Source organism: Pituophis catenifer, unplaced genomic scaffold (genome assembly GCF_029215685.1).
Source record: "Pituophis catenifer annectens isolate HBS135680 unplaced genomic scaffold, rPitCat1.0.hap2 SCAF_4, whole genome shotgun sequence".
NCBI classification, from domain to species: domain Eukaryota; kingdom Metazoa; phylum Chordata; class Lepidosauria; order Squamata; family Colubridae; genus Pituophis; species Pituophis catenifer.
The window spans coordinates 45,111,928-45,139,884 of record NW_027256884.1 but is presented as its reverse complement, the minus strand read 5'-3'; the positions used below and the strand labels follow the sequence as shown (position 1 = coordinate 45,139,884).

The 27,957-nt window shown below is 36.3% G+C and overlaps 1 protein-coding gene across 2 annotated transcripts in view; it reads right to left on the bottom strand.

The window, feature by feature from the left end:
- Positions 1 to 27,957, bottom strand: part of TBL1X (transducin beta like 1 X-linked) — a 167,757-nt gene that overhangs the window by 21,398 nt on the left and 118,402 nt on the right. For both annotated transcript variants that reach the window (XM_070943469.1, XM_070943470.1), the window contains 3 exons: positions 16,984 to 17,091; positions 4,591 to 4,736; positions 36 to 306 (listed from right to left, as the gene is read on the bottom strand). In XM_070943469.1, the coding sequence (XP_070799570.1) occupies positions 36 to 306; positions 4,591 to 4,736; positions 16,984 to 17,041 (475 nt within the window). In that variant the 5' untranslated portion in view covers positions 17,042 to 17,091. The remainder of the gene's footprint in view (positions 1 to 35; positions 307 to 4,590; positions 4,737 to 16,983; positions 17,092 to 27,957) is intronic.

Sequence of the window (27,957 nt, the reverse complement as noted above, 5' to 3'; positions counted from 1 at the left end):
TAAACATACCCATTAGAAAACATAGTTTAACTTACTTATTGCATGTGCCCCATTCTCCTCTCCATTCACAGTGGCTTCTCCAGTCTTTGGTGTATTTTGCTGTGGGATAGCAATAGTTGTTGTGGCTGTTGTAGTAGTTGTGACTGCTGTTGCTGTTGCTGTTGTAGCTACAGCTGTTGCTGCACTAGCTTGTTGCTGTGCTAATTTCTCCCTGAAAGCCTGCTGCCGAGTTTGCACTACATCAGGCATTACTGCATCTATCAAAGATAATGACTCTATAGGTCTGCCATCAAACACTGTACCATCCTAGGAATGGAAAGAAAAAAAAAAGAAAAAGAAAATGTTTTTCCTGTTAAATAAATGAAATACTAGCTAAGCAGAATACAATTACCACGTAATCTGAAATTATAGTCTTTAATTGAATATATAGAATTTTTACTACTAACTTGCTAGACTACAGGTAGTCCTCAACTTACAACAGTTCATTTAGTGACTGTTCAAAGTTACAACCACACTAAAAAAAGTGACTTATGACCATTTTTCACACTTATGATCATTGTGTGATTCCCATGGTCCCATGATCAAAATTCAGACGTTTGGCAACTGACTCACATTTATGACGATTGCAGTGTCCTGGAGTCATGTGATCTGCTTTTGCAAATTTCTGACAAGCAAAGTCAGTGGGGAACAAGATTCACTTAACAACTGTATTACTAACTTAACAACTGCACTGATTCACTTAACAAACAAAGAAAGGTTGTAAAATGAGACAAAACTCACTTAACAAATTTCTCATTTAGCAACATAAATTTCAGGCTCCATTGTGGTCGTAATTTGAGGACTACCTGTACTAAGCAACGATGAAAAAACTTTGAATGATTAATCAGGAAATAAATTATGGAGGTCACATACTGACAATGAAACTGACAGTCACATACTTAAGAACAAGAAAAAATATTTTGACTTATCCTCAGAAAACATTGCTCAGAAAACATTAATCTCATAAAATTATACTTAACAAAAGTAAGGCTACATTTGAAACCTTTTGATCTGGTTGGATTTTGGGAGATTCATAAAATTCATTCTATTATTTCCTTTTTTTTCTCATGAAGGTTAAATAAGAACATAATAAAATTCCTTTTTAGATCAGCAAAGGTTTTTCTAGTCCAACATTGGATGAATCATATAGCTATGATATATCATAGTATAATGCACCTCTCTTCTACTTTTTCTACTATGCCGATGTGTTCAGCAAGTGAGAGATGGAGCAACTCCCACCACGTTGCTCGTACGACTACCCAATGACCTTGTTCTGAATGCCAAGCTTCCGGTGGGTCAGATTTACACTGCTTCCTAGGCCCATTCCCAGTGGAATTGGTCGTCAACCCAATGGCATATCGTCTGACCCTGCCCACGTGAATGCACATCCACCCAATATTCCACTGGTCCTTGCTCATGCTGGTATTAGTTCAGGGATAGCCGGTATATGAGGTGGTACTCATTGTGGATTCCCATGTTTGCTGGGAATGTCTACAATATTTAGTGGACTGGAAGGGCTATGGCCCTGAGGACATGTTCTGGGAAAATGCCAATGCTGTGCATGTCCCTCGGCTGGTCCTTTGGTTGCACTGCTGGTATCTGCAGAAACCTGGACTGCGGGGCTCTGGGAAGACAGGTCATGCCAGGGGGATAGTGTGATGACTCCCCTGGACCCTTCTCCAGATATTTCTCCAGATGTCAGTTCCCAGGAAGATGAACCAATTCCAGGCATGTCTGGAAGTGAGTTGGTTAATGGCTCCAAGCAGCCATCTGAGAAGGATTTGGCTCAAGCACAGCTGCAGCAGGACAGCCCTGAGGCTTTAGGTGGAGGAAGCATGCAGCTGCAGCCAGTCAGTGATGAGGAAAAGGAACTGCCTTTTGCACCTGCTCCAAGAACACATAGGGCAGAGAAAAGGCAGGAACAGAGAAGGTTAGCCAGATTACTCGCGAGGAGAAAGTCTTGCCCTTCTTGATGGGCTGCACCAGAAGCTGGCTATTTATTAGCACAGCAGACAGATGGAAGCGATGCTAGGAACAACGTATTCATTTCCTAGCTGTGTGTTTTTTAGTCGTTGTGATTCTTGCCTTGCTTTGGATTGACAATGTGCCTTGACTTGGATTGTGCCTTGTGAACTCTGGACTTTTCTTGCCTCGTGAACCCTCTTGTATTGTGGATTTAATTTTGCCAGGTAGGTTTATTTTGATTGGGAAACTTTCAAGTGCCTTGTGGATTTATGGCCATTGCTCTGTGGACTAGCTTTGGTCTGCTTGTGGTTGGACTTCATTGGGACAGTTCTGGGTTTTTAGTGAAGGGAGTTGTGGGAAAATATTAATAAACACACTAAACCACAGTTATGTGTGCAAGCTCACACACACACACGGAACTGTGGTATGTATTTGTGTGTGTGTGTGTATGTGTGTATGTATGATTGTTTTTATATACAGTATATATTGTTTTAGTGGATTAATGTATATCAGTTAGAGTCACAATAGATGAGATGGAGGATCATATAAATAAATTAAATAAATTAATAAAATTAAGAACACCAATACAATCTTAAGTCACCCTTTTCAATGACTGGAAAATTAAGAACAATCAGAATTTATCAAACAAAGACTTTGAATTCTTTGAAGTTCTACCCTAGTTCCGACTTTGATCTGACAACATGATTTTTAATTATCCTATCACATTTGATTATGATTAGTGAAGCAAGCAGCATATGCATCATTCCATACCTAAAACACTGAGATATTTTAATATGTATAAATAACCTGCTGTTTAAATAATTTTTCTATTGACAATACAGTAATTTGCTTATAATAATTTATGTAACATAGTGCAAGTAAAACCAAGGAAAACAGACAACATCTACAGAAAATGAATTATCTTCTAAATGCCATACAAAATTATGGTCTCAAATAAATGAACCTTAGCAAGAAACACTTCTTAATGATTTCTGTGTAGCACAGTTAAAATCTGAAGTCAAACAATATCAGAAGTTCATTGAGAGTAATCAGATTATTATACGGAAATATTTGTTTGCAATCTAAATATATATTTAGTAACAAAATTTCATGCTAAATATAGAATGTATGCATTACAAACTTAATTATCTAAAAGAAGTGAGTTTAGGGAGGCATAAATCTATTTATAATATTCAATTAAGTTTTATTCAATTGCTATAACTATAAATCTACAGACTGAACAGAAAAAAAGTAGAATGGCTGTGGCAAAAAAATAATAATCAAAAATAGTACCAACCATGGTCGGTTCCTTGGGTGCAATCCCAAAATGTCTACAGCATCACTTGAACACCAACAGCATTGATAAAATATACATCAATCAAGTGCAAAAGGCAGCTTTACTTGAAACAAGTTACATCCAGCAATGATACTTTTAACACCATCAAATAATAATAGCTGCCCATCTCAGTTCCATGGGAAGGACGTGATAGGTGAATAAAAATGCCAAATCCACTCTAAACATCTGGCTGACTGTGTGACCAATCATAATTTATTAAATTTATATGTCACCCAAATACCATCAACTCTATGGTTAATTCTGAAAAAAAATGAATGTGGCAACAGTATAAGGAAGCAAAAGTTTTTCCGCACATTGACATTAAATGCAATGGCATGTAAATCAGTCAAGATCAGATTTGAATTCAATGTGCAAGGCGACACTTGTTCAATTCTATTAAAATAGAATTCAAATATTATACTTTAATTAATGTGAAATTTAATCTGATAAAATTCAATGTAATTACATTGATTTTAGTACTTAAAATGCACAGCTCTGATTCATTTTAGGGAGAATGGAATGAGAAAAAAAGGACTGTTGTATATTTTTCAGCAGACATTTTCTATTTTTTTCCCCAAGGCAACCTGTATATTCAAAAAATGCTCAGAACCTCTTATCAAGACGGGCAGAACTTCTAAATGATCAGAGACAAATCCTACCCTGCTCACTGTACTTCAGTCACTTGTAGGAGAAAACTTCTGTGCATGGTATTAAGGAAGAAAAACAACCTTAGATAGAGAGATCTTTTTCTTATTTGTCTGATGGAATCCATACAAGTCCCCAGTTTGAAAAATCCTACTTTTAGGAAGAAAATGAAAGGGACCAATGAGGACTATTAATCAGACAAGTATAGTATACCCTTTATTGTCATTGTACATCATGTATACAATGAAATTGGCTGATTAAGTAGATTAAGAGATAAGGGAGGATAACAATAAAAAAACTAAACATGGAAAAAAAGTAGAGGAAAGTAATAGTAGAAACTAAAAAGTAAAATTAAAAAGAAGAGCCAGTTGGTTCTATTGGCTAAGATATCAGGCTTAGCAGAATGAACGAAGAGACCCTAGAGCTTTCATCAATTAAAGAAAACAGGTACATCCATTTTAATTAAAACCAACATTAACAAATAAGTCAGGCCTTGTTTGTGTTCTTCTATCTTTCAAAATTGGCATCAACTCAAGCAAACTACCTTAGGTTGATCAAGCTCTAATCATTAAGCATTTTCTAGCTAAGGAAGAGGTGATACTTGCCTCATTGATGCTTATCTCTGCTTCCACATACTGTAGGCCTTTCTGAAGTATAGAGATAAGGGCAGCAGGTGGCACTAGTGTTCCATTGATGTTGGATTGGCTAATATGACTCTCTATTCCAAATGTAAAGGCGGAATGGGAGAAACCTGAGAAAAAGGAAGGCATGATATGAAATCTAAGCTCTCTGCAATGTGACACATATACTAAATACAACACAGCTGAATCCTGTGCCTCTCCCAACAAGGGAGAAAAATTTCCACATTAGGTCTGATAGAAAAAAAAACCCTATAATGGTCCCCTTCAATTACATTTGCACGCTTAATTCTTAAAGAATGAGCATTTGGAAAAAAATAATTAGTGGCAAGCAAGACAAAAGAAAATGGTATAAACCAGGGGTGTCAAACTCAAGGCCCGGGGGCTGGATCCAGCCCAGAGGGTGCTTAGATCTAGCCTGCGGGGCCGCCCTGGAAATAGCAAAGGATCAGCCCACAGTGCCTCTGCCAGCAAGAACAGAGCTCGGGGGAGCCACGCACCTCCCCCCAAGCTCTGTTTTTGCTGGTAGAGGGCAGAAGGAGGCTGTAGCAGCCAAAAATGTAGCCTGGGGGGGGCGCACGCAGAGGGTTGCAAGTGGGCTGACAGAGGGTTGCAAGAGGCCGTTGCGCTGAAAACGGAGCTCATGAACCCGTTATCACTGGCAGAGTACTCAGGCCACCAACCTCCAACACAAATGACGTCAAGCTGGCCACGGCCCTCCTGGCTATGCCCCCCAGCTCCATGAAGTCAAACACAATGCTGATGCAGCCTCAATGAAATAGAGTTTGACATCCCTGGTCCAAACTATTTGTATTAAGTAGGAAATGAAATGCTGAAGAAAAAGTCATAGTTGCAGGAATTATACAGGAGGGCGCTACCCACTTATAGAAAAGGAATACACGTTTGGCTCTTGAACACAGTAATTACCAGCTAATCTGACATGCAAGTATAATTAATAAACCAGAACAAAAATGAAACAACAGAAATAATATACTTTAATGGGGCATATATTGTCACAAATCTGTCACCTTGATGATGATTTCTACTCTACATATTTGGTGATTAAAGTATAAAGTTTAAGTGGCACATTAGATAATAATGAGCTGAGTATCACAGAAAGATCTGGTATGCAATCTGAGTTGTTTATTGATCCAATATCATTACACAGAGATCTTTCTCTGTGAAGTATCTTATATCCATATTGGGCTGCTTTGCCAACAGTGACCATAACTGGAGACAGTTGAGCCAAGTTATCTATGCTCTTGTAAGCTCTATCTAGGCTGTTATATTTCAGTGCATAAATATGTTTTGTTGCAATTATTTTCAATTTTTTTTTTACTCTGGTGAAGGACTAACTACCATATATTACTAGGCTGCTTATAACAGTATAATTGGTTAATAGAGCTGTGTAGCACTTCAGATTTGTTTTTAGAATATTCCAAAACTATTTTTTGGATTCTGAGCAAAATCTAATAAAACAAAATGAGATTTTAAAAATAAAAGAATAAAGTTAAAAGGAAAACAAATGGAGAATTTGGTCAAAGGCACCCACACATACAACACAGAGCATCTCTCCAAGCTCAGCTCAAGGCCTGGGAAAACAGGCAAGATTTTTTTAAACCTTCTGAAATCCAAGCAGCATGGAAATCATACAGATACATCTCCAAGGGAAACAGGCACAGAAAGACTAGAACAGTCCTCTATATAATGGAACGTAGGCACCTCTAGCTAGTTAAATACAGAAAGGGTAATAATATATATAAGGATTTTTTTGGAATAGCAATGCAGTAATCACTAATAGTTTTTGTAAAATACAGAAGCAAATAGGGGTAACAGATAAGTGTAAGAATTGGTGATTTTTTTCTCATACGATTTCAGTGCTGAAGATACTACATAAATGCCACATCAGAGGAAACTGGCCATATGCTGCTGCCAAAAAATCTTATATAAAAGTTATCCAAGAAATGCAACCCAATGATAAATATATTTATTGCATTTTATATGCATTAAACATAAAACTGCCAGCAGCAATTTAGTCAAAATGTTATGCTATAAATGTGATTGTCAGGAGATGTTTGAATTGAGCTATTCATGCCTACTAATATTGCCCCCTAATAGCACATACTCTACAGGTAGTTCTTATTCTGCTAATAGCTTACAGTAAAGAAATCTACCAATTAATTTTTATGCACTCATTGAGAATTATTGTATATTTCATATGAGCTAGCATTGCTTTGTTTAGTTTATAACAGTACAGTGGTACTGTGTTTGCCCAAAAATATGGCCTACCCCAAAAAGAAGCTCTAGCCCAATTTTCATGCCTGTGCCTAATATAAGCCCTACACAAAAATAAGCCCTAGTTAAGCCCAGCCCACCAACTGTACAAGATGGGACAAGGTGCAGGCGTAAAAATCAAGCTAGGGTGGGAGTAGGGGGTGGAGCTGCCCCATGCGCCCCACACCAACTTACCTTAGGACTGCCGCAGCCAGGACTCCCACGTCCTCCCATCTGTTGCGCTGCTGTATGACTTCTTCTGTAGCCTCTTGCAGCTGCTTGAATTATGGCCAGACGCCACATGGCGCATTGCCCCGGTGCCACTCCTTGTGGCAGGATGCCACATGGCTCATGCCAGTGCCTCCACTCGCAGCAGAATGCCGTGACACTTTTCGTGCCAGTATCACTGTTCTTGCGTGCAATGGCACAACATGCCATGCAGCTTCCTGCCACGAGCGATGTCATGGGCTTGATAAGCCTCGTGGCGTCATGCCATGAGTGGCGGCACCGGTTGATGAGCTATGTGGCATCTGGCTGCGAGTGGCCATGAAATAAATTGGGCAGTGGTGCAACAGGTGTCAGGGCATGGGAAGCATGGCTGCGGTGGTCCTAAGATAAGCGGGTAAGTCATCCTAAGAATTACCTTTGAAAATGATTTTGTAGTTAGCTAATTTTGTCACAAATCTATTGAATTACAAGCACTATAATATTGTTACCAGACAAATTTTAATTTACATAACTCTTAGGAGAAACACTGTAATATTTACAGCAAACAGTAAACTGTCTATTAAATGAGAAATAATATCAGATGAAATTACTTCTATTAAAAGCTTACTTAGTTTACAAACTATTCTTCTTTTAAGAGTAAAAGCAACCTCTTACATTGCCTGCTATATATACAAGAAATTATTATACAGGCCACTGCTGGTTATTATAATGAAAACATACATTTTAATATATAATTTGTATATAATTTCTTTATATTATCTACAAAAATTCTATATTTTTTTAGAATGGTAGGTAGGAGAATCTTTTTTCACACAAAAGAAAAAAGTTCAGTTTATCAGAAGGAGTATTACATCAAAGGGCTCATACCTGCTATAATATTGAAATTACTGTTATATATTACTGGCAACCTCATCTACATCACATACATATGAAGCTAGTCCCTTTAATTGTAATCAGTGTCATGTGAAGTGCAGAAAAGGAGTAAGACCATGATCCTCAGATGGCTACATGGAGATGACCACCACCTTTCCTGAATCAAGGCTTTTGCATAATACTTTTTAAATACACTAAGAAAATGTATACTTGATTATACCAAGCTTAATTTTACCCACGTAGTGCTTCCTGTAGTGGTAAACACAGTAATAAGTAGTTTTTACCCATTTGGGTATCAATGCACAAGGCATACTATTTCACTCTTTCCATTGAAACGAAATGTTTCCCTTCTCAGTTAGCATTCTTTACATTTTGTGACTTTTTTGTACATGTTACTTGCATGGAAATTGATTTTCAGCTTCAGAATTTGAAACTATTTTATGATGAGAGCAGATCTGGAAACACAGGAAGATAATTTTGATTAAGATCAATGACTGATTTCTATTATATTTGCAGCCATCAGTTGTTAATAGAAATCTAGTTTTCTTGCATTTAATTCTGTCTTGATAAAAACAAGAATGTTATAAGCTTTTAAAAAGCCTATAAAGCATAAAGAATGCAGCACCAATTTCTATGACATGGCTTGTTTTCTACACTTAAAATGTTTCCATCTGTCATGCAGATTTTATCCTGTTCACATTAAAAAAACATTATAGCTATGCATTTTCCCACGCGTTAAGATAGTGGTAGGATGGCACACTATTTTTATTTGTTTCAGGTCATTGAGCTCCAGATTGAAGGAAAGCTAGTTGGTCTGTTTCCAGAGTTGAGGATCTGGCTACAAATCCTGGCTGGTCATCCTTTAACTTGGCATACCAAATAATTCATGTGCTCTTCATTATGATTGCATCTTGACAACTTTATATTTATTTTTACTTGGGAAGCACATCCTGGACAAATATGTTTGCCAACACCTAATGTAAAGAAAATGCTTAGCAAGGGATACCTATTAAATCACCATGTTGATTGGTTTGATCCCATATATAAAAATGTGTAAAACATCTAACATAAAAAAGCAAACAAAAATAAAAGTCAATAAATTCAGGGCATCATATTAATTGCCATTACATTATTTGAAACAGTTCAGTTTTAAAAAATATTTGGAAGGCTACAAATATTCTGGTATATCACTTTTAATATAATGGAATATAATATACAGGTGTCAAATTAATACATGTCTGTTTAAAATACCCTGAACATCAGTTTGAATTCTGAAGACTTTTTCCCTCTCTTTAAATTTTGCAATTGTGTATATTCTCTTATGTTTTGATAACATTAGAGCCAATTTGGTCTAGTGTTGGACTAGGAACAGAAAAACGTAGTTGTAGATCTGCATAAGTCATGAAAGTCGGCTGGGTGATCTTGTGCCAATAACTCTTTCTTAACTGAAGGAAGAGAGCAATGTCAATTTGTTGCAGTTTTCTTAATAGCATAATTAAGATGTACATAATAATTTTACAAAAATAGCCATGATAAAATAAAACAAAACATAATTTAAAAAGTAAAATATAAGTGCAATCCAAATAAAGAGAGCATGATCTCACTCTCTAGGCACTGGAAGAGCTGTTTTCAATAATATAAAGGGAGACAGCAGAATGCAGGCAAGTCAGAACTTCAAGAGGAAGCTGTTCAAGATGATGGATACTCCTAATGAAAAACAGTATTTCCAAGCGTCAGTCCCTTGTACTATGAATTACTAGGAAGCTAACAACAGTTTATTTAGGAAGATGAATGAATCATATGGCTATTTTTGGTTGGAAGAGGTGATCCTAAAGGTACCTATCAGTTGGCTTAGCTGTCAGTTTTGGTCTGTGCCACAACTGCTATATAAAATAATTCCAGACACACCAGTGCAAAGGGAATGTTGAACATTCCATATTGTTCGTAATTTTTGTGAGAAGTTTATCCAATGCTGTCTCTACAATAAACTGCAATGAGTGCTAGCTTGTCATAATGGCTTGGAACTTGGAGCTGGCAACTGCAGCAGTGCTACTGGAAGAGGGCAAGAGGTAATAGGCATCATCAATGTCTAGGGCACAATGGGGGAATTGCTTAATCTGCTAAACAAAGATTACAGAAGCTTAATTAACAATAATTGGCAGGAAAACTATGCAAAATGAATGTTGGAAAACAAAATAAATATTATCTAATTTCATAGTTGTTCATTTTGAACAAACTTGATTCAAGGTAAAGATAAACAACCATCATTTATACTTATGTGTCTGTGTATGTATATATGTTCTGAAAAATGCTAAGGGACATATTTACATATTCATTCACACATTCATTCAATTTTAGCCATTACATTCAATTGATTTTTGGCGAGTATAACCAATAGTTTGCAATATTAGAAACCTATCAGATAAATTCCAGAATCAAGTTCACACAGAGAACTGGATGAAGAAATTGCGGAGAGAGATACAACCTATTTAATCTTTGTTTCAATTACACTTTTTATTCTGTGCATGTGAACAATGTAAAAATCTCATTGGCATCATAACCTTATCTGTACCCTTGAGTAGCTTGAAGCATTTGCTGCTATCTTGTCAAGCAAAAAACATCTTCATTTTTAGCTGATTTTACAGACCATAGCATACAGACCAAAAGAGAAAAATCACAAGGTAATCAAGGAATAAAGAGATTCTCACAAAAGGCAAATTAGCCTAATAGTAACAAAATTGTTATATAATTAAGTTAAAATAATTTCATCAAAGTTGGCAATATTTCTGAAGTTTTCTGGGGTTCTGATAGCAAGGGGAACACCTTGATTTTCAAACTGTCTTTGGGGGAAGTGGGGAAGATAGCATAATGAGATCCTTTGAAATAATTTCTTCAAACATGCATTTCAGCCACATACACACACACACCCCGTCAGATCTACTATAGCTAGAAGTAAATCCTTCCTCATATTACTAGCTAATGTTTTATGAACCAAATTTAATCAGGGCAGGCACATTCTTTTATCTTAAGAAATTATGTTTGTCTTCAAAATATGAGTTAAATAGAAGAGCAAATATGGACATTCATATAAAAAGGCCACTCAGCATGCCTACTTGTGCAGCTGCTACTTGAAATCAGACACAAAAGAGTGAGTGCATTCCTATTGCCAGTCAAATGTGTACAAAATTTAAGAGAAACAACAGAATTCAAATCATCACTCAGTACATCATTGTTTTGGAGCAATGCCGATTATATTTTCAACATTATTATGGAACATGCCATTACATTTGAACAATCATATCTAATTGTCTATACCAGTGGTGAGTTTCAAAAATTTTTACTACCGGTTCTGTGGGTGTGGCTTGGGCGTGGCATGGCATGGCTTGGTGGGCATGGCAGGGGAAGGATACTGTAAAATCTCCATTCCCACCCCACTCCAGGGGAAGGTTATTGCAAAATCCCCATTTCCTCCTGATCAGTTGGGACTTGGGAGGCAGAGAATAGATGGGAGCGGGGCCAGTCAGAATTTTTACTACCGATTCTCCGAACTACTCAAAATTTCCGCCACCGGTTTTCCCGAACTGGTCAGAACCTGCTGAAACCAACCTCTGATCTATACCTGCCCCACCAGATCTGGCAGAAAGGGCATGCTCCAGTCCTATTGATTAAAGGGTATTTACCTTTCAAGTCCCATGAAGGATATCTACAGTTATAGTACCTACCCTCTAGAACACTATTCCTTTCAAGACTAGATAGACTTCCATAAAGCTCTCTGACTTGCCTTTTTTTCCAGATAATGAGGTTGAGCCATGAATTGAATGAATTTGTTGTTTTATCCTTGTGACCATTTTTCTTTTTAGTATTTAAAACACATTTAGTATCTAATGTGTTTTATTTATTGTATTTTATTTTTCGTATTGATGTTTATTGTGTTGGTCTCCCAACTTCATTTTATGAGAGAGGAGCAACCATATAAATTGAATTAAATAAATGAATACATTTACATTTTTGCTTATAATTACATAATTAAAAAACCATATAATTTTCTTAGGGAAGACAATTGAAAATTGGCCGATTAAAACTAATATAAGTCGTGATAGGGTAATGGAAGATGAAAATATACAAATTATAATAGATTGGTTAAAAACTTCAGAAAATGAAAGGAGGAAAAAAGAAATCATTGAAAAATTGGGTTTAGGCTGGTTTGAAAAAATACAGATAGAAAAATGGACTAAGAAAGTAAGGGACAATTGTTCGATAAGTAGAAGTAAAACTGAATTTGAACATTTAGTATTCCAAATTATGAAAGATGAAATTAGGCTAAAGGGACTCGTTAGTAAAATATATAAGATTATAAATTTTGATGGAAAACCACAAAGGGTGATGAAGACGAATTGGGAAAAAGAACTTAATATTAAAATATCAGATTTAGATTGGAATGTGAATTGGAAGAGTAGAATTATGAAGACTTTATCTGTAAGGATTAAAGAGCATAATTATAAGGTTGTTTGGAAATGGTATTTGACTCCATTAAGATTGTCATTGATGGATAACAAAATTAGTAAACAATGTTGGAGATGTGATATGGAATTAGGGACTTATGAACATATGTGGTACAAATGTGATACAGTTAAAAAGTTTTGGCAACAATTGGAGAAAACGATATTTGAAATGATGGGGAAAGCAATAATATTGAGACCAGAAACTATATTACTGTTGATAATTAATGAAATAGAACCAACAAAATATGAGAAAGAATTGATTAGAATTATGGTTATAATGGGTAGAATTATAATAGCCAGATATTGGAAATTAGATGTGAATTTTAGAATAGAAGAATGGTATTGTGAAATGTGGAAATTAGCTTTAAACGATAAAATGACATGCAATATTAAAATTAGAAATGGTGACTATAAAGAAGATATTTTCTGGAAAATTTGGAAACCATTTGTGGACTATGTGCTGGGAAAATTGTATGCTTCGGTACCTGTACCCCGAGAACGTGGATTTTGGCGATCATGAGGATATATCCAAAGAACCAAATCTTCCTTTCTTATGTATAGCACAGGGTGAAGTATTGTATATGTTGTTTGTAATGTTATTTTAATAATAAAAATTATTTAAAAATTAAAAAAAAATAGTATCTAATGTGTTTTATTTATTGTATTTTATTTTTCGTATTGATGTTTATTGTGTTGGTCTCCCAACTTCATTTTATGAGAGAGGAGCAACCATGTAAATTGAATTAAATAAATGAATACATTTACATTTTTGCTTATAATTACATAATTAAAAAACTTATTCAACAGTATTAATAAGCACAAACTATCTTACACTATGTTAAAAACCATAATAAATTATTAATTTTAGAATCATATGTAAAATACTAATAATTTATTATTAATCTACTCCAAAAGAAGTTCCACTGAGATCACAAGGTTCAATCTCAATCATGTAAGCATCAGATTATAGTCTAGTACAAATTTAAACCCTACTGGAAATTACAAACTTTGTTGGGGGGAGATGATTGTTGGATCAATAGGGCTTAATCCTTTCCTCCTTCACTAAATATTTGCTCTTATATATTAATTCTTGCAACTATTTGAGCATCATCAGAAGATTCTGGAGGAACAAGTTAGCTGCTAAAATTATAATAAGTGTGGCTGCCCATGAAGTTTCATAGAAATAAGAATATATCCATGACTGCACTGAATATCGAACTATACTGTACTGCTTTGACTGAGAAATCAACACCTGCAAAAAATTCAGAACTATTCAACATATATTTATCTATTAAAATAAAAGGAAAGTATTCAAGAAAAATACTTTCATATATTTAATAGTTTTAGCAGGCAAATATGGAAATAATTGAACATATCTAAATGTTCAATCAAAGAAAAAAGCAATCATTTGATAGAATTCTTTTGTTAATCTTTTGGGTTGTGGGTATTTCAGATACCATTTGCTTTTCAGGACAAGAAGCAATGGATAGAAACTAATCAAGGAGAGAACCAACCTAGAACTAAGAAAAAATTTCCTGACAGAAAAATTAAATCACTGGAACGACTTGTCTCCAGATGTTGCAGGTTCTCCAACACTGGAGGTTTTTAAGAAGAGATTGGACAATCATTTCTCTGAAATGGTATAGTGCTTTCTGCTGGAGCAGAGGGTTGGACTAGAACCGTGATGGCGAACCTATGGCACGTGTGCCACAGGTGGCACGCAGAGCCATATTAGTGGGCACGCCAGCTCAGCTCTGGGGCACATGCGTGCACTGGCCAGCTGATTTTCGGGCCTTCTGGGCCCACCAGAAATAGGGAAACAGGCTGTTTCCTGCCTCTGGAGGGCCTGGGGGCGGGGTGGGGAAGGCCCGTTTTTCTTTCTTACCTGGCTCCAGATCTTCTCTGTGTATCTGGGAAGGGCGAAAACAGCCTTTCCCACTCCCTTGGAGGCCCTACGGAGGCTGAAAGGGCCCATTTCCCGACTCCCGGTGGGACAGGAAGTGACGTTTTTTCCTGTCCCCAGCCTCTAGAGACTCCTAGAGAGGCTCCTAGAGACTCCTAGAGAGGTTCTGGAGGCTGGGGACAGCAAAAAATGTCACTTCCTGTCCCACCGAGAGTTGGGAAATGGGCCCTTTCAGCCTCCGTAAGGCCTCCAAGGGAGTGGGAAAGGCTGTTTTCGGCCTTCCCAAATATACAGAAAGGATTTGGAACCAGATAAGAAAGAAAAATGGGCCTACCAGACCATCATGTGCCAGGAGCGGGGGGGAGGGGGTTGCTCACGCATGCACATGGGCACGTGTGTGCGCGACCCTCCCCGACCCCCTCTCCTGGCACGCGATGGCAAAAAGGTTAGCCATCACTGGACTAGAAGATCTCCAAAATCTCTTTCAACTCTGTTTTTCTGTTATCTTTTTATTTTGGTTTTGAGTCTATTTGTGGATTGTAATAAAACTTCAAAAAAGGCACTGGAAGGTATTAAAAGAAATATGAAAATACCTTTAAGTTTATATACTGGAAATAAAGTGAAAATGAATTTTGTATCAAGACTTTAACATATTAAACATATACTTTCTTAAAGTATAGTCACCCCTCAGGGAGTTGCAAAATCAAAATTATTTACCAAATATTTGATATACATGCAAACATTTCAAATAATATCATTTTTCTCATTATAATTTTTATTTGTTAAAAGAGGAACGGATTTATGGAAAAATATTTTATTTATATTAACACAATAAATACATCTATTACAAGTGCCACCATTTTTATTTTTAATACAATAAATTTTGATATATATAATCCATACAAACAAAAGTTTTATTGGAGCCCTCTGTAATTTTTAAAAGGTGAAAGGGGTTCTACGAGCAAAAAGTTTGAGAAACAGTGTATTAAAACAATGCTTTTATTTATGCATTTGTTAACTTCAATGGAGTATTAGAATGAAATAATACTGAATAAGTCTCATTTTGAGAATTGTTTTTAGTACCCTTGTAATCTGTACAAGTTCCTGGTTCTAATAATAGTAGGCATTTGGTTGCTTTCCTGGGACTAAAAGTGGTTAGATATACAGTGCATTCAGGAAGAATTCAGACCCCCTTCACTTTTGTCAATTTTGTTATGCTAAAGCCTGATTCTACAGTTGTTGAAAGTCATCCAGGTCATGGTTTTCCCAAAGGTGCTTTTTAAGGAGGTAACTGGACTTTCTTGATTTTTTTTTTTGACGACGTTTTGCTTCTCCTCCAAGAAGCTTCTTCAGCTCTGACTGGATGGTGAGGAATTATATTCCTTGCAGACAGCTGGTCATTTCCATCCTTTTAGAGGGTTGTTAAAGCCCTTGGAGGTTTATCTGTGTCCTCAGGATCACCTGTCCATTATTTCTGCTTTCTTTGCTCAAAAGAATATTTTTCAATGTTAATTTATACAAATTATGCCAAGGAAGAACATGTTGAAATAACAAAAAAGATTATAAAAATAAAATGATGAGAGCTGAACTTTATTTTTTACAGTCTGGATTAACATTATTACTTATTATTTCAGTGATACCTTGGCTTAATGGACCTCATACAATGAATATTATTATACAGACTTCACCCCCTTTTTATAGACTATGATTTGTCTTGTGTATCAAGGTTTTTACTGTACTATGATGACGGTTCTAATATGCAATAGTGGCTAATATATTGGTTCTAATATGTTCACAAGTTTATGCAATTTAGAATTATAAAAATTTATGATTACTATACAGTACTGCTGCTGCTTTCAAAAAAAGCTGAGGAATGGAAGAAATAGAAACCACCAATGACAGCTTCAAATGAGATTGATAGAATATATTATTCTTTTATTACTCCAATAAAATTGGCTTTTAAATTATTTCTAAAGCCAGTTCAACATAATTGCTTTTACATTGTTGAACAGTATAAAATCATAGTATGTTCTAAAAGATTATTTCATTTCCAGTTCTCTGGAAAGAAGCTGCTTCTGATTTAATCATCAAACAACATATATGGAAAACAGTTATTTGTTGTCTTATAAGCTGTCTGGATTTCAACTCCCAGAATCCTCCAGCCAGTATGTTTAGCTGGGAATTCTGGGAGTTGAAGTCCAGTCAACTTAAAGTTGCCAAGGTTGAGAAAGACTGCAATAGAGCCTTTCCATTCATAGAACCTTCTGATATTATGATTCAGAATGATATTGTATTCTTTTACTGTGTACAATTTTTACAGTGTTCTTATGATTTTGTTAATTTTGTTATGAGGTTCCTATAAATCCTATGAGCAGTTTTGCAAATTCCTTTATGCCAATTGGAAGTATAGTGTCTGTATCTTAACAAAGTATGAAAATTAGTTAAGCTATACTGGGGATAAATAATACTGTCAAACAAACCAATTAACATATTTATTTTAATCCACTTTAGATGATTTTGTTACTTCCAATAACTTTGTGTTTGAGAAATACATTATATTGTTAAAAGAACAGTAATTACCTGACTCCTGAAGGTAGCGATAAACCAAGAAATTCACTTCATCGCTGGTTATGCTCATCTTAGCCCCACCTCAATAAAATGAGGCTTGCAAGAAGTGTGATCCACGCTCTGTTCAAAGAGGAATAAATATATCTTTTGATTGCAATTATTTTAACTGTAATTTAGAATTTTACATTTCTTAAAGGTAGGTATGTTGTTATTCTGCATTACAGTTGCATTTAAATGAAATAAACGTGTTCAAATAATTATTTGACTGAAATATTTAATTGTTAGGTAAAATAAGCGTAGCAACAGTAAGTTGATAGTTTTGAATGAGATGTTCATCATTTATTTTGAAGCTATTTACAATTTACATGGTTGTTCTTGTAAAATGAACCCACGTACCAGAAAAGAACCAAATATTGCAACATAACAGCCAGTTTAAAAGAAGTCATCTAGAAAAGCATGGTTGGTGATTCCACACCTTATAATTTGTTTAAAAAAATTACATTACAAATAAAATATACGGTAATTTTAAACTATGACTATGAATCAAAAGTATATCAAATGGCCTTTAAAATACAGTATATAATCCAATTGTTCCAATGTCTATGTTGCACTTTGACCACTCTCATCATAAGTTACACAATAATGTTAGACAACAGAATTGACTCTTTACGATTTCTCTACATATATATACAACATCTCTCCTTTTTTTGTACTTAGGAAAACATTTATTCATTCAAACTGTTCAGCAATTCCTTCTGCTTAAAGTGACATCTGCTATTTTAAGTCAGCTATACTAATCTACAGGTTTCCTTGAAACTGAAGGTCAGACATTAGTCTAGCAGATGTCTGCATTATTTATGTGAGCTTTTCTTTGGAACTATTTGGTGCTTTTATTTCAGTGTTTTCATATAATCTATCATCCATACATATTGATTTCCCCCTGCAGTTTTACAATCATGGTAAATTAGAACTCTTTTTCCTAGGTATTAATTATACTTACTGCAGTAATTTGTACTTTGCACAATAGAGATAGTAATTTGCTTTTATTTCCTTCTATTGTATTTCCTAACAGAAAAATATTTCATCTTATCTTCAGTAAAAAGTTTCTCTGAAAAGGACTACTTTTGGATTACTTTATAATTAAAAAATGATTAAAAAGTCCATGAAGAAGATACAATTGTACAGAAATCTATATATAATATGGAAAGACATAACTGCATTCAGTGGCAAGACTGGTAAAAAAATGGTACATTATCTATTTTAAGTGTTCTCAAAGCTTAGTCCACAACTATAGGTTCTGTTAGAATAAACTACATCAGAATAATATAAAAAATAACCTTTTAGTTCTGACAGCAGACGTATCAATGACACTAGGAATAATAATTATAACTGATTCAATATCAATATCACACAACTATATCACACCAAAACAGACATTTCATTGGAAAAAACTCTCATTACAATAAACCATTTGCAAGTCTAATAAACAATACCAATTAATATATCAATTATATCTTCATATTTATTATCTCCATGTCCAAAATACCTATTTGCTGCTGCTGCTGCTGCTGCTGTTCTACTATTACACACTACTATTACTACTGATGCCAACCAATGCAATTGAAGTTAACAGAAAAAATTGTTAAGACTAATGTTGGCCTATCTTTGGAACAATATTCAGTATTGATCTATGGGAGAGTGAGGCACAAATAGGAACACACAAAATAAATACTAAGGTTTGGAAAAATATTTTAGACACAGCTACCTTGCAATGAACTGTTTAAACTCTAACTTAACATTTTCAGGATTCCTAAAATACCTTTGTTTTTTTTCTTTGAGAGTTTTCTTTCTCTGACTGATTTTCTGAACTATCACACCACAGAATCTATCTGCATTATCTTCACTGCTCTGTCTACTGCTTTATAATGGTTACATCAATGTTGCATTGTCACTCCTTGATGCCCCCAATAAGTTCCTAATATCTATCAGTGATCTCTTTAAGATCATTTTTATCAGAATGCCAAAGAAGTAGGGATGAAGAAAGACAGTTGTTTTAAAACTTTACAGGATGTATGGATAATCTGTATTGGTTGAAATGACATAAAATATCTGAAAACTCCGTAATCATGTCAGTTCAAACTTCTTAGGCTGATGAAAACTCTCAAGCAACTCTTGAAGCTGACTTCATTCCCAGTCATCACCTACCCTCACACATTTTGTCAACCATACCGAATTAAGAGCTCATAGGGTCATAAAGAGAGTTTTTAAAAACTGTATACTAAACTTTAAAACAAGTTTTATAAAATCAAAGTGTTCTTTGATGTGATGTTTTTCAAAGCCAATAAATAGTTTTTTTAAAAAACAAATCTAAAAATGATTTAAAAGACAGGCAACAGATATCTAACTTTTAAAGCATCAAGATTCAATTGTGCCAGTAAAATTTATTGGCATTTCAAGTCACTGTTCTACACGTAAACAAAGTGAGCACCAAATACTGTGCAAAGACATTACTATACTGTCCACAACATTCCTTAATGCAGCTGAAACCAGATTAAAATGCAGTTGGGTAACAATTAAGAAAATAAAATTAAAATACAACAAAACAAAACATAAGCTATTATATATTAAAACTAAATAATAATTTTAGTGATCAGTAACCGAAACTCCAGCTTCTTGACTCTCAAGGACTCCTACTTGTTGAAGTAGTAAAATTGCTTGGTGCTACCCCAGCACAGGCTGAGCAGGGCCCTTTCTCACAAAACAGGTTGAATTAATTTCTCTATTCCCTTTAAAAAGGCTGAACTTCCTCCAAAAGAAGTTGCATTCATTTCTCTTCTCCCTCCAAGAGGTTCGAATAATTTCCAGGTCCACGATCATTGTTAACTTTCTAAAAATTTCAGATTTAAAATAATAATTCAAGCTTAAATAAGTTCAGAATACAATGCATCCAGGGAAGGAAGGAAGGAAGGAAGGAAGGAAGGAAGGAAGGAAGGAAGGAAGGAAGGAAGGAAGGAAGGAAGGAGCAATCTAAATGGTTTTTTGTATAATGCCTTTTTCCTTTTATTTATTTTATTAGTTCAGTTTATATGCCGCCCTTCCCCGGAGACTCAGGGCGGCTTACAATGTGTTAAGCAATAGCCTTCATACTTTTGTAGATACCTGCTTAGTAGGGCTTTCGGGCCCCCCTAAGCGGTATTCTTTTTTTATACAAAGTCATTTTATTGCCCCCACAATCCGGGTCCTCATTTTATCTACCTTAGAAAGGATGGAAGGCTGAGTCAACCTTGAGCCTGGTGAGATTCGAACTTGCAGTAATTGCAGGCAGCTGGTGCTACTTAACAGCACTTTAGTCTGCTGCGCCACCAAGGCTCTTTTGTTTTTTATCTTTCATCACATCAAATTCCCACCCCCCAAAAAAAGGACTAAAAAAGGAAATTAAATGATTGCAATATATTAATTGCATTTATCGATTACTAGTTATAATATCTAAATATGTATGCATAGAAGCAGTCTGGTGTAATGCCTGAAGTGTCAGATTAGAAATCAAGAGATCATGAATTCTAATCCTGCCATGAGCATAAAGCAAGCTGGGTGACCTTGAATAGTAATTTTTCTTATGCAGGGCAGGGCTGAGGATTTTGTGCAATTCCTACATGACAAAGTCACTCAGATTCAGGAAGGTCTGGACTCCGATTGGGTAGATCCGGATGGACTGATGGAGGGGAATCTTGAGAATGTTATCTGGGAGGGGTTTGACCCTCTGACTCCCGAGGACGTGGACAGGATTCTGGGGAGGCTTAGTGCTGCCACATGTTTATTGGATCTGTGTCCCTCCTGGTTGGTGCTGGCCTCCAGGGAGGTTACACGAGGCTGGCTCCAGGGGATTATTAACGCTTCTTTGAGTGAGGGTTACTTCCCCCCCTCTTTGAAAGAGGCGGTGGTGAGGCCTCTCCTCAAGAAGCCTTCCCTGGACCCGGCTGTATTAGCGAATTATCGCCCAGTCTCCAACCTTCACTTTGTTGCGACGGTTGTTGAGAGTGTGGTGGCGCGACAACTTCCCCAGTACCTGGATGAAGCTGATTATCTAGACCCGTTCCAATCGGGCTTCAGGCCAGGGCACAGCACTGAAACGGCATTGGTCGCATTGGTCGATGATCTCTGGAGGGCTCAGGACAGGAGTTGCTCCTCTGTCCTGGTCCTATTAGATCTCTCAGCGGCTTTTGATACCATCGACCATGGTATCATGCTGTGACGATTGGAAAGGTTGGGAGTGGTGGGTACTGTGTTGTGGTGGTTCTCCTCCTTCCTCTCTGAACATGTGCAGTTTGTGTTGGCAGGGGGGCAGAGGTCGACCTCGAGGTGCCTTGTATGCGGGGTGCTGCAAGGGTCAGTCCTCTTGCCCCTTCTGTTCAACATTTATGTGAAGCCGCTGGGCGAGAACATCCGTGGTTTCGGAGTGAGATTCCATCAGTATGCTGATGATACTCAGCTGTACATCTCCACCCCGAACCACTCCAATGATGCCCTTGATGTGATGTCCCGGTGCCTGGAGGCTGTGTGGATCTGGATGGGGAGAAACAGGCTCAAACTCAACCCCTCCAAGACTGAGTGGCTGTGGCTTCTGGCGGCCCGGTATAGTCAGCTGTCACCATCGCTGACTATTGGGGGTGAAACCTTGGCCCCCACAGAGAGGGCTCGCAACTTGGGTGTTCTCCTGGATGCATGGCTGTCTTTGGAAGATCATATGACGGCCATGGCCAGGGGAGCTTTTTATTGGGTTCGCCTGATACACCAGTTGCGTCCCTTTCTGGACTGGGATGCCTTGCGCACAGTCACTCATGCCCTCGTCACGTCCCATCTGGACTACTGCAACGCTCTCTACATGGGGCTCCCCTTGAAGAGCACTCGGAGGCTCCAACTGGCGCAGAGTGCAGCCGCGCAGGTGGTGATGAGAGCGACTCGGCATATCCATGTAACACCCCTCCTGCGTGAGCTGCACTGGCTTCTGCTGGTCTTCCGAGTGCGCTTCAAGGTTCTGGTTATCACCTTTAAAGTGCTTCATGGCTTAGGACTGGGGTATATATGAGACCACCTTCTGCCAGCAACAACCTCCCACTGGCCAATACGCTCCCACAGAGAGGGGCTCCTCAGGGTGCCATCGGCCAGACAATGCCAACCGGCGACACCCAGGGGGAGAGTCTTCTCTGTGGGAGCACCAGCCCTTTTGAATGAGCTGCCCCTAGAGCTTCGTCTTAGCCCCGACATGCGCACTTTTCGCTGCGCCCTTAAGACCCTTCTGTTTCAGCAAGCCAGACTGTCTTAATATGAATGGGTGTTAATATGAATGGGTGTTAATAATGATCTTAATATGAATGAAATTTATGGCCAAATTTTATATATCTGATTTTAATTAGTTTTAAATTTTATAAATTCATGTGTTTTAATATGGCTGTGCACCGCCCTGAGTCCTTTGGGAGAAGGGTGGTATAGAAATTTAATAAAACTTAAACTTAAACTTATCCCTTGGAAGAAAGAATTGCCAAGTGACTTCTGAAAATTCTGAAAAAGGAAAGTGCAAAGGATAGTTGCCAGAAATCTAAAATTACTTGAAGACACAAGTTTCAAGTGAATCTGTGACATATTATTATACTTTCTTATTTCTATACTTTAACTAGGAAATACATAAATATTTTAACATATTACTATTGTACATATTTACAATTATTCATAAAAGTATTTTAAAAAACTTTATTTGCAAAACTTTTTATTTTATTATACATTTTTACACCAGTGCTTGACAGTTTGTGAAATATGTAAAAAAAAAGTATAAAAGTATGTTTTTGTCTCATTTGTTTAAGTGGGTTCTCTTTACCTAATTTTCAGACTTGTGTGGAGAACAGATCTTGTTATAGTCATATTTATGCAAAGGGTTAAGAAACTTTAAGCACCATTGTATATATGAGAGTGGTACAAACAGATTTTGGAGAATGATTAAATTCTCTGAAATATATTTAAAAATATTTCACAAAGAACAAAACCATGTAAAAAGGAATATTCTATAATGAAAACTAATCATATCAAGTAGTGTAAAACACTCTCAAATTGTTTTCTATACCACTGTTTCCATGGCTAATAGAAAATGAAACATTCTCCAATAAAGTAGAATCTTGAATAAAATAAATACTGTATACAACACAGCTGTGTTTCTAGCCTTAGTTTGGAGTCCTAAGTACTTCTTTGAATATCAGCTCATTTCTTTGTCATAAAATATTGCAGCGATGAGATTAAAAATGGATGTTTGTTTGAAATTCACAGAAAGGCTGATATGCAAATACGAATATTATGAATATTATTTAAAGTAATTTGAAATTCACTGCTTTCTAAAAACCAATAGTTTCAGATAAGAGATACCAGCAGGTGATTTACAGATATGGTTGAAATCAATGTGAAATAAAACTAGGAAGAAATAAGTCAGAGAAAAAAAGTAGAAGCTTTATCAAGACGTTTGATGCTTCATCCAGTGACCAGAAAAAGAAAGAAAAAATGTAGAAAAATGAAAAATGTTTAAATGGGGTTAGAAGCTAATATGCCCGAAAGCCTAAAACCTGACAACAGACTCAGAGATTATTGGATACCGGTAGATACATATTTTAAACATTTTAAACTCTATTAGTTTGATTGGTTTACTTTTTCAGTTCAGAGCTGGGTTTTTTTAATGTCAGCAGCCTCTAGCATTTAAAATCTGAAAGTAGAAATGGATCTTTTCCAATTCCCTCTTGTCCACAGTGAAACTTTATTGATCTTTTGTTTAAGCACTTCACTCAGAAAAAAAAAATCTCTTAATTAGTGAGATTGTTTTAGATTCTATTTCATGACCTACTTCTGAGATGTAAGAACTCTGATTAGTCTTTTATAAAATAAAATACTTGATATTAATATATTGGCCTATGAAAAAGGAAAGGTGTGAGAACAGACGGATCACATTATTGAAGTTAAAAGAAGTTAGAAAAGTTAGTAACAATATAACAATTGTTAGTAACAATATATAGTAATGTATTTGGTTTTAATTATGTTCCAACATTGGAAAAAATAAGGAAGACTACCCACTTTATGTGACAAACTGTCGAAGTTTTGATATCAGTATTAATGGTTTCCATTAATTTGGCTATGATAATATATAGCAAACAATGGCAGAAACAAAATTATGTGATACTATCTATGAAATCTTCATGTAGTATTCATCTAAATAGGCATGTATCATTTAATTGGACAATTTTTAAAAAGATACATCCAACTGAAAGCAGTTGACATAATGTCATTTGGTTACTAAAGCAGGAAAAAATAAATTCAAATCCATAGAATTTGATGTTAAAATGGTAAATATATCAAAAAATATTCAGATGAAGTAATAGGGCTACAAATGTGTATTTAAGGAACAAATACAGGAAGAGGAAGTGCTTAATCTCATTTGTTTATTGAAAATGTGGCAAAGCATTTTGCCTTCTACCGAGCCTGTTCAAAACTTTGTGGCATAATATAGTACAGGACAGAACAAGGTGAGCACTGAATAAGGCACAGGTGCAAAACTAGAGAAGTACTTGCAAGAAAGAAGTGGCATTATAAATTAGATAAAGAGATAGAGACAGACAGAAAAATAGTTAAGACAGAAATACCTCCATCTAAAATCTCTTTCAGTCATAAAATACAGCTCAGTGATCTGAAATTATTTGCAATATTCTCAAAGGAAGAAATAAACTATATGTAATAATAAGCATATTTTGAAACAACATCAAAAATCCTTTGTCAAGATTTATTAGTACTGATTATTTAAATATGAACAAAATCTGTTTGCAAACAGAAAAGTTCCAACAGAAAATTTATATTTACAAATTAATTATCTCTAGTTATAAGAATGCAAAGATTAGTCAAGAAATTATCTACCACTCTACTGAACTGATGAGTTAATATATTTATTAGATAAGGCTGCATATGTTTATTTTCCAAGTGCAACTGCTTTACACCATTGTATGTAACACCAGTAAACAAATATTAAAAATATGTATCCTCTTACCTTAATAGATAGTGCCGCTATATTAAAATGCAGCAGCTAACAGCAGTGTTCAACTTAGTTAAATTAGAAGAATACTTATATGACTTAACAACCAAAACCCTTTTCCCAGGGAATTACCCTTACTGAAATGCAAAGCAGTTTGAATTTGAGATCTTCACCATTTCAAACTCAAAATAGGCTGTTCCCATGGGCATCATAGAAAATGTTTTGATGTTCTTCTTGTTGCCTTTTAAAAAGTGGCCTGAGTTTGAAATTAGTTTTGAAAACTTTTTTGCTGTTGCTCAGTTGTTTTTGACTCTTGTTGACCCAATATGTATTGGTTTGCCAAGATTATTTGTAAGTATACCTGCTTCTCTTAATACTTGTAAGCTTACACATGTGTCGTCAGTTAAGTATCTCACTATTTTATCTGAGGTAGGCCTATTTTTCAATTGCCTTCAATTTACTCAATTGTTGAGTTCTCCTCTACTGACTTGCCTTCACTTTGTATGTCCAAAATACTCATTTGACACTTAATAATTTGTTCTTCTGGTCTAAGGTATTTTGACAATTTTCTCCACAACACAATTCAACAGCACCATAATTCAGAACCATCAATTTCTGATGATTTTATTACTGCATGCTTTAACTATGATATCTTCTTCTTGTGCCATATCCATCATTGGACATTGGCGATCATGTTGGCGATCCTATTTATATCAACAGCCGCACGAAAAAGTACTGCTGAATTTTGTCCAAACCAGTCCCTTAAATTTTGAAGCCATGATGTTCTTCTTCTGCCTGGACCTCGTTTGCCTTCAATCTTTCCCTGGAGGATTAAGTGAAGTATGCCATATTTTTCTGGGTGTCGCATCACATGTCCGAAATATTCTAACTTTTGCTTTTTAATGGTTTTGATGATTTCCCTTGGCTTTCCCAGGCGGCTTGTCACCTCTTCATTTCTGATTTTGTCAACCCAATTTATACGTAACATCCGTCTGTAAATCCACATTTCAAATGCTTTTAGTCCAGTGATGGCTAATCTTTTCTGGACTGAGTGCCCAAAGTGTGCGTGTGTGCGAATGTCCCCAAAATGCAATGTGTGTGTGGGCCCCACACATGCATCCAACCCCCTGCGCATGCGCGTGTGCCCCTGCACGCCTCCATTCCTGTGCACATGTGCCCCTGCATGCACCCCACCCGTGCGTATGGGCTCCTGCGTGTGGCCCTACCCACACATGCGTGCGCAGCCCCCCATGCATGCATGGCAGAGACCTGAAGACCAGCTGGCTGGTGGGAGGCATGCGCACATGCACAGCAGAGCTGAACTGGGGTGACGGCTCACGTCCCCACAGAGAGGGCGCTATTTGCCACCTCTGGCACATGTGCGACAGGTTAACCATCATGGTTCTAGTCTCTTCAAGTGACTTTCTGTCAGAGACCAACTCTCCACTCCGTAGAGCAGGATAGAAAAGATGTAACATCTGACAAGCCTGATTTTCACTCTTAGGCTTATTTCATGACTGTAGAAGACCTTTTTCAGTTTGAAGAATGCTGTTCGAGCTTTCTCTATCCTTGCCTTTACTTCAGTGGTCATGTCCCACCTTAGAACCAAGGTACATGATCCTTTCAACTTTTTCTAGCAGTACTCCTTCTGAATTTATTGGTGGTAAATTAATGGGTTGTTTGCTGACAACCATGATCTTGGTTTTTGAGGTGTTAATCTTCAAGCCGTATTTTTCAGATATTTCTGTGACTCTGTTGATGAGGAGCTGAAGGTCTTCATGCTTACTGGCAAGCAGAACTGTACCATCAGCATATCTTAAATTGTTGATCTGAACATCATTTACTTTTAGGCCAGCCTCAATGTTTTCCAGTGCTTCGTTGAAAGTTGACTCAGAGTAGATATTAAATAACAGCAGACAGGATACCGCCCTGTCTGACCCCTCTTCATATTTCTGCATCATCTGAGTATTTTCGGCCTAGTCTCACATTTCCTACCTGATGTCAGTATTAATTCTTTATGATATCTAGAATTTGACAATGTGCATCTTTGTTGCCAATGTAGTATCTCAGCTCCTTAGTATTTTGTTTAGTTTTGCTATAGTGGCAGACAACTATTTATTTAGTGGTAGTATTTGTTATTCTGATGAATTTTTGATCCTAGGAAGATCTGTTTCAGTTCAATTTCTTCTGCACTTCTTTGGTTTCTCATTGTTGGTTTTTTAAAAACTTTTTTTAAAAAAATGCTAACCGAAGTAAATCAATAGCATCTTCTTTCACCTTCAACAAGACTTCTCTCACTTCCTGCCAGAAAGTCTGTATTTACTACCCATTTATTTTTGTATGTCACAGATCAAATTGATTATGCACCTTCAATTCAGCGTCAACTTTTAGCAACCACAAAGGTAGATTTTCTTCAGGATGATCTGTCCCAATCTCCAACATTACACTCATCACAGCTGTAATCAAATTCATCTAGCTTGCTGGTGGTAGTGATTCAACCTCTGTGTTATACATAACTGGATCTTTTCATAAATATATTCAGAATACAGTAATTTGAGCCTGGTTATTTGTGCCTTCAATAAAAATTCTGGATTGATTTGTTCTAGGATTGATTGTTTGTTTTCTTGGCTCAGGGTATATTTAGAAGTGTTTTCCAACACCAAAGTTCAAAAGCATCAATGTCTTTTCTATCCTGCTTCTTCAAAGTCCATGGAAAAACACTACCAGCACAATTCTGATCTTTTTAAATATGTACATGATGTAGCATCTGAATACATTTTCCAAGGTCTTCTTTGTTATGCTACTAAGTACTAGTCCATGCCATACACCCTGACTACTCATTCTTTACTCTTCTTATTTGCTCCTAAAAGGCAGAAATTATCCAAAGTATCTTCTTTATCAATTCTAAGGCTAGTTGTTATCAGTTTGGT